General features: G+C 35.0%; 1 protein-coding gene across 4 annotated transcripts in view; it reads left to right on the top strand.

Moving 5' to 3' along the window:
- The window catches only part of atxn2l (ataxin 2-like), a 31,205-nt gene extending 15,994 nt beyond the window's left edge, over positions 1 to 15,211 (top strand). For 2 of the 4 annotated variants that reach the window (XM_087242201.1, XM_087242203.1), the window contains 8 exons: positions 2,194 to 2,254; positions 3,270 to 3,430; positions 3,532 to 3,661; positions 6,049 to 6,155; positions 8,549 to 8,731; positions 11,262 to 11,424; positions 13,183 to 13,231; positions 14,756 to 15,211. In XM_087242201.1, coding sequence (XP_087098327.1) covers positions 2,194 to 2,254; positions 3,270 to 3,430; positions 3,532 to 3,661; positions 6,049 to 6,155; positions 8,549 to 8,731; positions 11,262 to 11,424; positions 13,183 to 13,220 — 843 coding nt within the window. In that variant the 3' untranslated portion in view covers positions 13,221 to 13,231; positions 14,756 to 15,211. 4 annotated transcript variants of the gene reach the window in all.
- The last annotated feature ends 93 nt before the right edge of the window (positions 15,212 to 15,304 follow it).

Below are 15,304 nucleotides of genomic sequence, written 5' to 3' on the forward strand. Positions count from 1 at the left end.
GATCTGAAGGATTTGTGCCAGTCTATGAGATGAAATTGGTTAAAACACCCGCGGATATAACCGAGATGTGCGCTTAACAGGGTTTTTTTTTTTTTATGCGTCCCACAATATGTGATGTCAAGAGGATAAACTGCACACACTTGATTATGTAATGCGTGGACGCATGTCACAGTTCAAAGCATAAGTAAACCTTTAAATGTCCATGCTTAATTAGTCATCGAAGGTCTGTCTGTTGGGTTATTGACAATTAATAGATCAAGTAATCGTTAGCATCCCTAAATAAAATATATTAAAGGATATTTTGCCCTAAATACAGCATACTCCACATTAAAAGGAGAGTTCATCCAAAACTAAAAATGATCACCATTAAAGCCTAGTTCACACTACAGGATTTTAAACATCAGCAGATCGCTGTTCCATTCACACTACATGACCTGACTTTGTGTCTTTTAATCTCTGTGGTGTTCACACTACGCAACACTCCGTGAACGATCCACAAGAGGGGGGTCACACACTACATGATCTGACAACAACTCATTCCCCATCAGTTCATTCAAGCTACCAAACCACAGCCAATGAAATTTTGAGGGAGGAGTGCTCAGAAAAAGCTGAACACTATTGGCTGCTTGTGTGCTGATTACATCACTGACAGCTTTTCAAGCTTTGGAGAAAGCATTTAAAAACATCGTCAAATCAGCTGATTTATGAGCGGATTAATCACTCATCTGCAAGTTCCAGTGGATAGATACACAGAGAGTTTTTAATTTTTGTAATTTTATAACTCTTTGAAATAAAACTAACATATTTATAACACCCTGCCGCTTTCTAACTATCAGTGTATTTCTTTCTGACATTGTTATTTTTTTTATCACAAAACAGTAAAGAACTGAGCATTTCTGCCTTAAATTACCATATTGGTCAAAATGACTGCATGCATGTCTGATACTTTTCACTGTGACTTTAAATATGTGTGCATTTTCTTGCCTGGCAACTTCCTGCTAACATAAACAAAACTTTCTGATGGCAAAAACATCAATTTACTTTAGATATCTTTAAAAACAGCATATTCTGTGCTGTTAAATAGCTCCTGTTTGAAAGTAAAAATGAAAGCCAAGACCTTTAAGTGTTTTAGTATCTTAACTACATATTTATAGGCTGTATTACCAAAAAAAAGATGATATTTTTAGGGTAATGGTGTCATTAAATATGATGCCAGACATTCAAAGCTTAATTTTAATATCTCAATAATAGCTTTGAATGTAAATATGTTGTGACAATTTGGCGTTTTATATGAGAACGGTCAGAATGAGCAGTATGGTAATTCTAATAGTTACAGAATTATAGTTCCACTGTTAATATATCCTCCTCTCATGTCTGTGCTAACGCAGAATGAAGCGAGTGCACTGATGCCCATTCTGACCAATCACAGATGTTTCTGCTGAGCTCCTGAACACACAGGCACGCGGCCCATGCTGATATGCTCTCTCATTGGCTGCAGCTCGTCACTACGTCTGACCACACGTGGGATTGAGTCAGCCGACTGCTCTGGAATATTTAGCATGCTGAATGTTGGATTTCCGTCTGCGAGGTGTCGGCGACGTGTCAGCGAGCCTCGTTGATGCGTTGTTCAGTAGTTCACACATAAAGAGCGCCGAGCACCCGCAGATTTCTTCCCGATCACAGCCCGATCTGTCGGCGAGCTCGTTAACTTCCAAATCGGGCTCAAATCAGGCTTAAAATCCTTTAGTGTGAACTAGGCATAACTCACCTTTTACTTGTTCCAAATCTGTTTTATTTTATTTATTTCGATGTTGAGCAATAATATCCAATAACTTGTAGGTAATGTCTTTGGTAGTTAAACTTGAACAGTAAATGCTGAATTAAGATTGTTCTTTTGTTGATTATTTGTATTGTCAGACAGCTAAAACATTTCACAATGTGTTAAATATCAGCTGCACAAAGTGATTGGCATGCTAAAAATCCTGTAAAATTGATAGATATAAAGTTTTGACTTATTGTGACAATTATCGATATCGACTGATATGAAAAAAAAATTTGATACATTTTTTTGCCATCGCCCAACCCTATGTGTGTGTTTTATTTATATATATATGCGTGTGCATGTATATGTATGGTATTGTATATAATATTGATTGAATTTTTTTGTTTTTGTTTTTTTTGGTGTGTGTGTAGCCTCAGATCCCATATTCGTATATGACCGCTGTTAGTCAAGGGAAGTACCCAAGAACAAAAGGTAATCTTTACGTTTACACTTCATTATTGATTGTACTAATATTGTTGCAACCATTTTTTTGTTTTTGTTTTATATTATTTGTATTATTAATGTTAATGGCAACTTTTAAAGTGCTAAAAGTCCTATTTAACATGAATAATAATAATAACAATAATTATGGTAGTGTCGTCACCAATATGCTAGTGAGTGGTATGCCGACACATCGCATCCAGACTCCGACTGTCGATATCTAATGTATGTCCAATGATAATAAAGGCGAAAATGGAAAGTAAATAAATCCTAAAAATATAATAATTATATTCATTCATTCATTTTCTTTTCTGCTTAGTCCCTTTATTAATTTGGTGTCGCCACAGCAGAATGAACCGCCAACTTATCCAGCATATGTTTTAAGCAGCGGGTGCCCTTCTAGCTGCAACCCAATACTGGGAATTAATAATTATTATTTTTATTTATTAAAGGTGCTTTCCTGGACACCCAAGGTCGCCTGAGAAGAAACATCAACAAACTTACAAAAACCAATTGATAAAACGTTACCAAACATAATTTGTATTTAAAAACATGTAAAGAGTTGCAAATACTAACACATCTAAAATATAAAATAGCATGATAAAAAAAGCTCACCAATATCTAAACACTTTATATAATAAATAATCATACAGATAATTGTATATTAAAGTGTAAAATGTGTTTGTTTGTTTTTTTTTTTTTTTATAATAATAATGATAATAATAATAAAATAACAGCAGCAACAGTAAAAAGGGTGATGGGTTGTTTATAATAATAATAATAATTATTATTATTATTATTTTCCCAATGATGGGTTGCAGCTGCAAGGGCGTTCGCTGCTCAAAACATATGCTGGATAAGTTTGTGGTTCATTCTGCTGTGGTGACCTCAGATTAATAAAGGCACTAAGTTGAAAAAAAGAATGATGATTATTATTATATTATTGTTGAAACTTATTCATTTTATTGTAATAGTCAATGCCTTATGCCCTCGACCTGTCTTATAGGTTCTGTGGTAACTCCTCGTCCAGACCACAGCTCTTCAGCGCCCCCTATGATCCAGGCTGCATCAGCAGCAGGACCTCCTCTAGTGGCGTCTCCTTACCCTCCCTCTTATCTGCAGTACAACCAGGTCATCCCAGCAATGCCCCACTACCCTGGACACCAAGTATGAGCTTCTACATTTGCATAAAATCAATACCTTTTTTTTATTATTTGTTTATTTATTTTTTAATGAAAAACACCCTGAACTGCTGTTCTTTGTGTCAGGTATACTCAATGCTCCAGGGTGGACCACGGATGCTTGGATCTGGAGGACACCCACAGGCTCTGGGACCTCCAGGCCCCCAGTACCCAGGTCAGACTGAAGGGCCATCAGCTCCTCAACAGGGGATGTATGGTAAGATTTTTTTAATTTTTATTTTATATATGTATATATATTTGACCCTGAACCACAAAACCAGTGTTAAATTTGATCTTTATATTTATACATTGCATGAAAGCTAAATAAATAGCTTCCCATTGCTGCGTGGTTTAGGATGGGACAATATTTGTTTTTATTTATTTTACACAAAAATCAATTTGTTGACCTGATTAAGGCCCAATCCCAATTTTACCCCTTAGCCCTTCCCAATTCATTTTAGCATGAAGCCGAAGGGCTAAGGGAAAGGGAGAGATAGCCCTTCGAACAAAGATTTTTCAGCACCACACTCGAAACTTAAGTGGTGAGGAGATTTCCCAGAATACACCAGCAGGGCTCGAAATTGCGACCATTTTGGTTGCATATGCGCCCAAAATGTTATCTATGCGACCTTAAAATATATTTGGGAGCATTTCTGCGAGTGCTTAAAATTGTTGTGCGCGACCAGTTTTTACTGCAAAATGTTCACCACATGCACAGATTCGGGAGACATTTACTCAAAATTCATCTCTAAGCTCTTTGTTTGCACTTGAAACGCGAAACGCTGCGCTCAGGAATGGTTTAAAACAATTGTCATGTCAACTTGCTGCAGTAAACAAATCCAAGTCCGTAATGCTTGCCCCGCCTTCGCGCTCTTTTTATTGGCCCACCACTGCTCTAGCACTGAACGCGAATGATTGGTTAATATCAGCTGTCAATCACTCAGCGCCTTCTGGCTTCGGATGACAGAGAGAGCTACTACCGCGAAAAATTGTAAAGCGCTGAAGATGAGAATGAAGATAACACTGACAGATTTAGTGTTAGAAACCATCTAGTTACAAATAATGACACATCTTACTAGTGATCATGTGCTGAATGTTAATCCACCATCTACACTTTACCAAGAGTAGAAGACTTCCATTGGCTTCAAGTCTGCTAAGAAAAGTCTGTGGGATGGAGTTTTCAGGTAACTGTTTGCCACATCTAGCACGAGAGCTTCTGTTTAATCCTTCATATAATCGTCAGATGCTGTCCGCCGTGCAAGGGGCAGCTATATGTCAAATTTAACACCACGTAGACTACACCATTGCAAACGGGCTCACACTGAGTAAATTAATATCGCTACTCATGAAAAAAACGGTATTGCTATTAACATGTATGCATATAATAAGGTACAGTATATGTCAAAAGCATCAGTGCAATATCAGACAGCACTTGTGAGAACAGCACAGTCATACCGTTAACAGATTCATTCAAGCAGTGTGTGCAGGGCCGGTGAGCGCTCCGTGTATCTTTTGCTCACTCAGTTCTGTTATAAAAGTTTATTTTCTTGTGATAACGGTATTTTGTTGAGACATATTTTCCTCACACTTGCATACATGTATAAATTTTTTTACTTGTTAGTTTGATTAGTGTTGATTTCAAATACAATAAATATGTTTGTATAAAACCTGTAGTAACGGTGCTCATAATTGGTGGGTGCGACTAAATTTTGGCTGATGCGCCTACATTTTTTAAGTTAGGAGCACCGGTGCTACCAAGCAAAAAGGTCAATTTCGAGCCCTGACCAGCCAGAGCGGCAGGATAGTTACACCCGGAAGTAAGGAGATCCACATTTTTGTCATTCATTCCGAATTTTTACAACAAACAAACATTTTTTAACACATTCTTATCTGCGCATGTGTTTTACCGGCAAAAACGCTAACATAAAAACCGGTAAATTTCGCAATCTATAATCCCTAATAATAACTTCTGTACAGAAGTCCCAAAACATTTTGACACTCGATGACACTCTAATACCCGGTCAGAAAAGTCTAGTGGCTGGGAATGAGCTTTTTACAGTGTCTGCTATAATGTTAATGTTGTTTTCGTGTCTTCACATAGATGAATATGGCCACTGTGTGAATGCACAGTATTATGAGCTTATTGCCACATTAGATCATTATGACAACATTATATATGCCTTCAGTGAATTCCTGAGGATAAACACCAAAAAATAACACAACTAAATTAATTACAGCAGTCACGATCGTCAGATCTAATATGAAGCAAGAGATAGCGATGACATATGATGACGTGTGCAGGTATCCCATTTCTTAAAGTAAATTTTGAAGCCCTTCCCCTTCACACTCTGTTTTAAGGGCCATGGGGTAGGGGTACAAAACTTGGGATTGGGACTTAATATCACCCTGCCCCTGATGAGCTCTCACCTCGCTCTTGGAGACCCCGTGAAATACAGAATATTGATTGATCCTGAAAGCTTCTCTAGATTTTAAGAATCCAATACTTTTAAACCATTAACTCGATCTTTTACCAAGGCCTAATATGATTATGATTTTGTATTTTTAACTAGTAAAGTGATCTTTGTTTTTGTCTTTGTCCTCCAGCTCCGCAGTCATTCTCTCATCACTCGGGCTCCATTCATCCTCAGCCCTCCAGCACCCCTACAGGCAGCCAGCCGCCCCCTCAACACCCCGCTCCCAGCCCGGGACAGGTACATCCGTCTGCTTAATTCTGTGCAATAGCTCTCTGCCAGAATAAGAATGCAGGATAACAGAAAAGCGAAGTTTGACCTAGTTTGATCAGCATATCATGACTGCACATTTGTTAATGCAGCATGTGAGGCTATGTCAAGCCTGGTTTATAATAGTCGGGATAAGTGCGGGTTTACAGCATTTTAAAACAGACCATAGGATAGAGCACAGATTTAATGATGCAGATGTGGATAAAACTTGATGTGAGCCAGTCAGGTAATGAGTTGAAAGTTGATCTGAGAAATCCCATTAATTTGCTCCAGAGGCTTATGCGAGCCATGTAGTATGTCTGAATTCATTCAATTCTACTACCAGCAAGATTCTGAAGTGTGCATCCCATGCACGCTTTGCTATGACATGATGCCCAGTGAGAAAATTCATGAATGGGAGCAAAGCGACACAACTCACGAGGGAAGGTAACGCGCTCATGGCGGATGTAGTGCGTCCAAATTCCATTCATACTACTCGCATACTGTATCGAACGCACTTTTTTTGATGGCCGAGTAATGCATTTAAATTTAAATGCATTACCTTCTAAGTAGTAGGCGGTTTCGGGCGCATCCTTGGTCTCAAGTGTGACCCTTGGACGTTCAGGAAATGTATCATGAAGATTATTAGCCAACTTACCCATTTACATTTTAATATTTATACTTTTTTATAACCGTTTTAAGGCTGCACGATTAATCGAAAATAGATCTCGATTCGACTCTACACATTATCTGCTTTTCTACAATTATATTACAATTCTATTTTCAAGGTCAGGAGAGAAGCGTAAAGTCTTCACATTGTTTTATAAACATTGCTCTGCGACATGGACTCCTCCTCCATGGCGTTAAAAGTGTCACATACTGTACATATAAGGTATATTTCACCCAGAAATGTAATTTCTGCCTTAATGTAAGGACTTATTCCCAGCCGCGAAATCACACTTGAGCTGACGCACTGTTTTTTTACTGTGAGGATGCATGTGTGCCCGCCAATTAGGTCTACTTTTGTAAACAAAACCTGCATAGGCTGTGAATAACGTTAATAAAGTTGTAAATAACGTTTAAATTGTATAACAGAGTGATTGTTTGGGAGCCGTGTGGTAAATATTATTTTCGTGTGTGTGTTTTTATTTTATTTTCTTATAATGACTGCAGCCATGACTTGAACCGCATTTGGCAGTAAAAGTGAAACCAGCACGCACATCATTTAAAAGATCATATCTCATTTTAAAGTTATGATTACGACAAACATTTTGATATGTTATTTCTTTCATAGCTAACACAGTATTGTGCATAAAAATAAATGTTTACTGTGTCAGTTTATCTGCTCTAGTCTATATAATGTTGAATGTAATGCAAGAAGGGAATCTGATAATGACAAATTGTCACTTTAGAATTAAAAGGTTAAAAATTAAATTAATTGAGTTAAATTAAAATTAAAAATTGAGTTATTGACATTCTTATTAATGTCAAGCATATGTCTCTAACATAATAATTCAACTACAGAATTATGAATAGATGTGATTACTGTGATGTGAATTAACAACCAGGACATATTTATAGTCTGTTCAAGTCCACTATTTAAAGTTTATACAAAATTTAGCATTTTAATCAACAATAGACCTACAGATAATGTTGTTTTACCATGGTTTTGAGAAATACAATAATAATAACCTACTCATATTAACCTTTATTTTACTTCTACGGAATCGTGATTGAAATCTACAGTTCTGGATTTTTAAGCAAAAAAAAATTTAATCATCTGTCTACACTTTAATCTTTCTTTTTTTTTTCTTTCAGATAGATAGATAGATAGATAGATAGATAGATAGATAGATAGATAGATATTGCTAATACTTTTGAACATGCATATACTTTACGAAAAATTTGCATTGAAATTATAAGTAAATGGCCAAGAATTTAAAGTGACTATATAACATATTAATTTTTAGTAGCTTTGACATCAATACAAGCTGATAATTTACTAGAATTGATCTTGGCCTGGATTAGGCTAGCTGCAATGAATAAGGTTAATTGCAGTGAATAAGGAGTCAAGGTTAAATTAAGCCGGGATAGCTTGAATATTCCAGCTTAATCCCTTATCTTGTTTTGTAGTAATTAAAAAAAATGACTTGAATTTTAGAAAGTCATACATAATGACTTATTTTGTATTACTTATAATTGCTATATTTGTTAAAATTATTAATTGCAAGGCATTTTGGTATCCAGACTTTTCGCTTTCAGTCCAAAACTTTTCTCGGTGCATCCCTAATGATATCAGCAACTAAGTTAAAACATGTAAATGTTGATGTGTTGCCAGTAATTGTATTGAGTTGTCATTGTGTTGTTGTTTTTTTATCCTCCAGTCTGGTCAGTCTGGTCCTCAGCCTCAGTCTTTGTATCACTCTGGGCCGCTGTCAGCCCCGACTCCTCCTAACCTTCCTCCAGGACACAGCTCTCCACAGGCCTCTTACTCCCTTCAGGGCTACAGTCTGCCGGGACACCAGCCACTGCCGCATCCTTACTCCTCTCTGGGACAGCTCACACAGGTCACACACTACACACATTTCTCAACTGTGCACGTCTTCTCAAAATGTAAATGTTTGTTCCTTTTCTTTCTTTTTTTTTGCACAATATTGTTGTTCAAAATGTTTTTTTTATTGCAAATTTAGATGTGAAATTAAAATACCAAAATGTAGATGCTAGTTTTAGTTTGTTAGTTTTAAGGATATCTATAAGCCAGTGTGCTCTAAAATAGTGACCAGATTTGTGTTTAGAGACTGATTTAAACATTCAAAGCTTACATTTTGTCACGTTACACTAAATGGATCAATTATTTTTTTTTTTTTACGTCGTCTCATACTTAAGTTTCTTATCAAGTCTTGACCGATCAAATGCTCTCTAGTATATGACACTTCCCGCCCCCTTTAATTTGCTTATTTGCTTTTCATTTGCACTTGAGCTCAAGCAATCTCACTGACAGAGCTGTGATGAAAACAAAACGCTATTGGCTGTTATTTAAAAAGGGGAGGAGCTTTACTATGACCCACACTCTTTTTATTTTCAGTTGAAATTACATCAAGCATGAAATTAAAATGCACATTTTATAGCACTTCATGGGACCTTTAAGTTAATAGATATAATCCTATTTCAAAATTCATACAGAAGTTAGATGTGTTCTTTGAGACTGCAAACATTCAGTCTATCAAATTTTTCATTTGTTTAATATTTCACTTTTTTTTCTGTATTTATTGTTTTATGTAGATTTTATTTAATGTTTTTTTTTTATTCTGTTTAGGGTTATTATAATCTTACAATATTTTAATTTTGATTTATTATCATAATAATAATTGCTATGTTTCCATCCAAAGATGTGAATTAACTTCATGCGCAAAACAGGAATATTGCATAAAAGTCGTGAGTTTTCATCCAAGTCAGAGAACAAATTCATCACTTCCTGCTTAACTGGAGCCAAATGTCAATAGTAAAACAGGATTTGCTGTGGTGGAAAAAGCTGTGAGAATCTTTTCTTTATTTTATAAATGTCTTGTGCCTCAGAAGACGTATGCATAAGATGCGCATAAAAATATTGTTCAATAAAAAAAAGAACTAGAAAAATACAAAAAAATATATAAAATAAAAACTAAGACAAAATAGGGGTTGGGCACAGGTTGTTTAAATTAGTACCCAATTATTCTAGATAAAATAATAGGAGTTGTTGAAAATACAAATTATATAGAAGGCATGCACCAGATCAAGTTAGTACTCAATTGGTACTAATGGGGCCAAAGTGTTCCAAGAAAATATCCCCCACACTAGTGATGCGCTGATGGTGGTTATATCCGTGGGCACTGCGGATAATCCGCGGGTTGGTTGGGTAATAAAAATACATTATGATTAATTGCGGGTGCACATGGCAGTGGACCAGCGAAAAAAGCAGAGAGTGGGCTTTGCAGAAAGGGAAGATGAGATCTGTTAAAGCTGAAATGTCTTATTTGTACTTTCTGTATCTATTTTAAAATGAAGAATGTTGTCTAAAGACAAACTTTTGTTTTTATAAATAAATGTTCATTTAAAAACGTTTACAATTAACATATTATTTTACTATTAGAGATGCTCAGGTTAAAGGTCACTGAATCTGCTGTTAATATCCACACAGAGCTGGCGTGTCCATAGAGGCGACCCAGGGCGGCAGAATAGAGAGGGCGGTGTCCGCAACAATACCCCCACCGCCCTGGTCCTCGCTGTTGTACGCGCATTCACACCCCCTTCTCTCGTTTTTGCTTTCGATATGAGGGCGCCATGATCATCTCTTGCCTAGAGCTCCAGTTCAGTTTGCTCCGGCCCAGTTTGCTCCAGCCCTGACAGCGACATATCATGCCTAAAACAAAGAATTAAATTATTAAAGCAACAATCAGGTGCGGATACATATATTAGATAAAACTATATGTACCGGCAGAAGGATGATTAGTATGAAGCCGCGGAATCGGGTGACATTTCAGCTGATCCGCACATCTCTACCCCACACCATTACACCACCACCAGCCTGAACTGCTGATACAAGGCAAGTTGGATCCATGCTGTCATGTTGTTGATGCCAAATATTGTCTCCCCCTTTTTTTTCGGACCATTCTCTTTAAACCCTAGAGATGTTTGTGCGTAAAAATCCCAGTATAGCAGCAGTTTCTGAAATGCTCCGACCAGCCTGTCTGGCACCAACAACCATGCCACATTCAAAGTCACTTAAATCACCTTGCTTTCCCATTCTGATGCTCGGATTGAACTGCAGCAGATTGTCTTGACCATGTCTACATGCCTAAATGCATTTAGTTGCTGTCATGTCATTGGCTGATTAGAAATGTGCGTTCACAAGCAGGTGGACAGGTGTACCTAATAAAGTGGCCGGTAATTTTACAGTTCTATACATGTTTTTTTTTTCTTTTGCATTAAAAAAAAAACTATTTAGAATTATTATTATTATTATTATTTTTAATATATTTTAAAAATATACTTATTTTTTGTATGTATTTATTTCCCCCTGACAATTTCTGTAATGTTTTCGTTGTGTTGTTGTTTCAGGCTCATGTTCCCGGTGCTCTGTCGGGTCCACATCACACAGGAGGCCACGGTCCTCCGCCAGTGATGCTGCTTCATGCTGCCCCTCAGCAGGGTTCTGGCCCTCAACACGGCCCGCCACCACAGCAGGGGGCCCACCAGCACTTCACCTACCTAGGACCTCAGGGTGAGTCCTGCACCAAAGACCACCAACGGAGATGATGTCAAACTGTTTCTAACCTTAAAGTTCTGATTTCGTTTGGCTCTGCTACATCAAAGCATACTAAACAGATTTTATATTTCACCCAGTGTTATCCAAAAATGGTTAAATATGTGTCTTTTGCTCCTCAGACCTCCCTAAAACACCAGCTTCTTTGCTACTATGTTTATTTAAATTAGCTTTTATTCTACATGTACATACTTTATAGAGGTGTAATGGATCACAAATCTCACGGTTTGCACCACACTATGGTTTTTTTAGTCACGGATGGGACCATTTTTTATTTATTTTTTTTGCAACACACTTTTGGTTTAACAAACAGAACATAGAACCTGTAATTTTAATAAGAATAAAGTAAAGAAATGATCAGCAAAATAAAAATAAATGAAAAAAAATCACTGTCACTCTAATGTGGCTGATAACACTAAATGTTGAAATCTAACATTATAATCTGGACAAGCCATATTTACTTTAAGTCTCATTTTCACTAATAAAACTCATTGCTAGATGTGTAATTTTTAAAGAATTATTCAGTGGCATATTTTTAATGGCTGGTTGTCGCCACCTATTGGTTGAATAGTGTTAACTGCTCCCTACAACTTTCATTTTTGAGCTAAGTTAAACGCATATGACTTTTTTTTTTTTTTTTTTTTTTTTTTTTTTTTGCGGTTTTAAAAAAAATCACAGATTTTGTGGTGGTAATTGCCAGAAATGTGCAGACAATTTTGCAAAACATTTCTCCTCACTTTCATGGAATGTAATGATTGCGAGGGTGCGTGTGAGATGTCTTTTCTCAAGAGACACTCAAATACATCAGGTGCATTGCATATGCAACGTCTAGAAGTCATGTAAAACACTAAATTGCAAACTTAAATAAAATTTGATTAAATGGTTTGGAATTGGATGTTTTATAAGATAATTTTTCTGTGTTTATTTTGCATTTAAATGAAGAATTTTGCAGGATTGCAAAAATGTGCAACTTTTTGTTTATCTTGCGTTGGATTGAGCGATCGCGGAATCGCAAAAAACTAGGAGGTCTGATATGATGACGATTTTAGTCTTTATCATACACATCAGTGGTTATATCTGAACTATAAACTGTTCTCCCAGTACTTCTGTGTTATTTGACTGTTTGTAAACTAAAGACTGAATCTCTTTCTTGATTGTTGCATTTTTCGAACACAGATTTCAAAGCAGCGATTCAAAGGAATAATAAACATATGCAAAGCACCGTCATTTATAATTTATGTTGCGTGGGTGTTGAGATCTCGATCTTTTAATGATTAATCGTGCCGCTTACACTGAATGCATTAATGCAGGCTAAACGAGTAGTGACAGAAAACGCCTTTAATAACCTAAGAAACGCATCACATTCCAAATAATCTACCACAACTTCTTCCGTTGTCATTATATATTTACAGGAAAGCCTAAATGCTTTCATACAAGTGATTTGAATGATGTGAGAGGCGATGTCTCTGTGATTGTTACAGATTTAGAATTAATCTACCAGTAAATAAATGTATTAATCCGCGGGTTGTGTGTTTCGAACCATGGGTTGTGATCCATACGAATCAGGGATCAACTGTGATCTGTTACACCCCTACTACTTTATAACACCTCTTAGATTTAGATGTGCTAGCTAAAAGATATGTGAACTGATCTGGTCATGTGACGTTTGATGCAGTTTAATCAAAACAATCTTTTTTTTTTTTTTTCATTTAAAAGTTGAATTTTTCCAAAGCCAACAACAACAACTCTTTTAGAGCTTCCAGAAGTAAGAAAAAAAGACAGTCACAATTAACATACAAATATATATACTATAGTCAACATTTGAAGTGGATCAAAAAAAGTTTTCAAAATTGTCCAAAGTCAAGAGGGGAATGTTGTTCAATCCTTTTCGGCAGGCTCGGCTTTACAGGGTGGCCAGGGTTTTGGCCCACACCAACAAGAATTAAAATATTTACCATTTTTATGATTATGAAAAGTTAGCATAAAATCTGAATGTGTTCTTTGGAAACGTGCTTTAATGAAGATTGCAAATAAGCCTGGCTTACTAAAAGTCTTTATAACTTAAGCATCATTAGACAAAAGAGAACTTAATTCTGTGTAGCGCACTGATTTCTGTGCTCAACATCCAAAGCACTTGTCAAAATGCTGCACAAACACACAATATTTACTTGGTAGTTTACTTTTCTATCAAAATGATGGAGAGCATTTGAAATAATAAGTCAATATTTTACTAATGAAAAGATCATTTTGATTTATTTTAACATCAAATTAATATTTATTCATTTAATTTTTTTTTTGTATTTAGTTAATTTTTATTTTATTTCATTTAAATATTTTTTTATTTTATTATTGATCTTTCATTTTTATTTGATTTATTTTTCTGAATTATGTATTTTTATTGAATTAATTTTTATTTATTTCATTTATATATTTGTATGATTTTTGTTTTTATTTGTTTTATTAATTTTATTTATTTAAATATTTTTATTTGCATTTATTGAATTTTTGTTTTTCATTTTTAATGTTTTTTTTTACTTTATTGATTTTTTTTATTTATCATTTTTATTTGTACTTTTTATTTCATTTATATATTTGTTTTTATTTATTTATATGTATTTATTTCATTTATTTTCTAGATTTTTTTATTTATTTGTTTATTTATTTTATGCATTTGTTTGATTATTTTATTAAATTTTGTATTTGTTGAATTATATTTTTCTTTTATATTTGTTTTTATTGATTTTATTACATTATTATTACATTTATTTTTTATTGTTTTATTATTTATTTTTATCTATTGAATTATTTATATTATCTCAGTTATATTTGTTCTTTTTATTTTTTGATTTTTTTCATTTTTATATTTTTATATTATTTTATTTTTTACTTGTATTTATTGAATTATTTATTTATTTATATTTATTTAATATATATATTTGTTATTCATTTATTTTGATTTATTGAATTGATTTGTATTGATATTTTTATTTTAATTTATTACATGTTCAGAAATATTGGACAAGCCTAAATCTGTACTGGATTTGTTCTGTTTGTTAGTGCACTGACCACACATTTCTTTAAAAAAAAAAAAAAAATTCATGTATTCTGGTCCACCTGGAATGTTACCTTCAAAAGCAGGAGTCGGGCCTGGCTTTAGGACAACTTTGATGAAAGATTTTTGATCCTCTTTAAATGTTGACTACTGTATACAGGAATGTGCCACAGCATTTATGGTATATTGTGTTTTACCTTCTGACTTTGATCATTTGTGTTTTTGTTCTGTGCTCAGTGCCAGTGCAGGCTCACAATCCCCAGCAGATTCCATATCACCCTTCTGGAAACTGACAGACAGACTGAGAGGGAGAGAAAGAGAGAGCGCCCCCATCTGGACCTTCTGTGTGACCGCATATGTACATAATCTCCATCTGCTTCACCAACGAGGACAAAAAGATTTCGCTTTTACCTCTGGCAAGACTGAATGTTCTGGTTTTATTTAGGGTTTTTTTTCTTCGTAATTTTTAATTTGAGTGGACGGAGACACGCAGTGTCTAAAAGCAGAACGACGAAACGAGTGAGTGTGCAAGACAAAACAAAAATGGAAAGAATGAGGGACATTTTTATAAAAAATACAGTGACCTCTCCCTTTGTCCTCAAACCCCCCTTATTAAATAAGCAAATAATAAATGGTTAAAAAAAGAACAAAAAAAATAAAAAAAATGTATAAAAAATAAATTTTTAAACTCTCCTCGTGTGTTTCGTCATGATTTTTCATTTGCACTTCAGCTTTATCAAATAATAATGACAGTTTTATTCATACTAAAGTCTCAAACACACTGTG

The sequence above is a fragment of the Danio rerio genome, chromosome 3 (assembly GCF_052040795.2).
Source record: "Danio rerio strain M-AB ecotype USA chromosome 3, GRCz13ab, whole genome shotgun sequence".
NCBI lineage: Eukaryota > Metazoa > Chordata > Actinopteri > Cypriniformes > Danionidae > Danio > Danio rerio.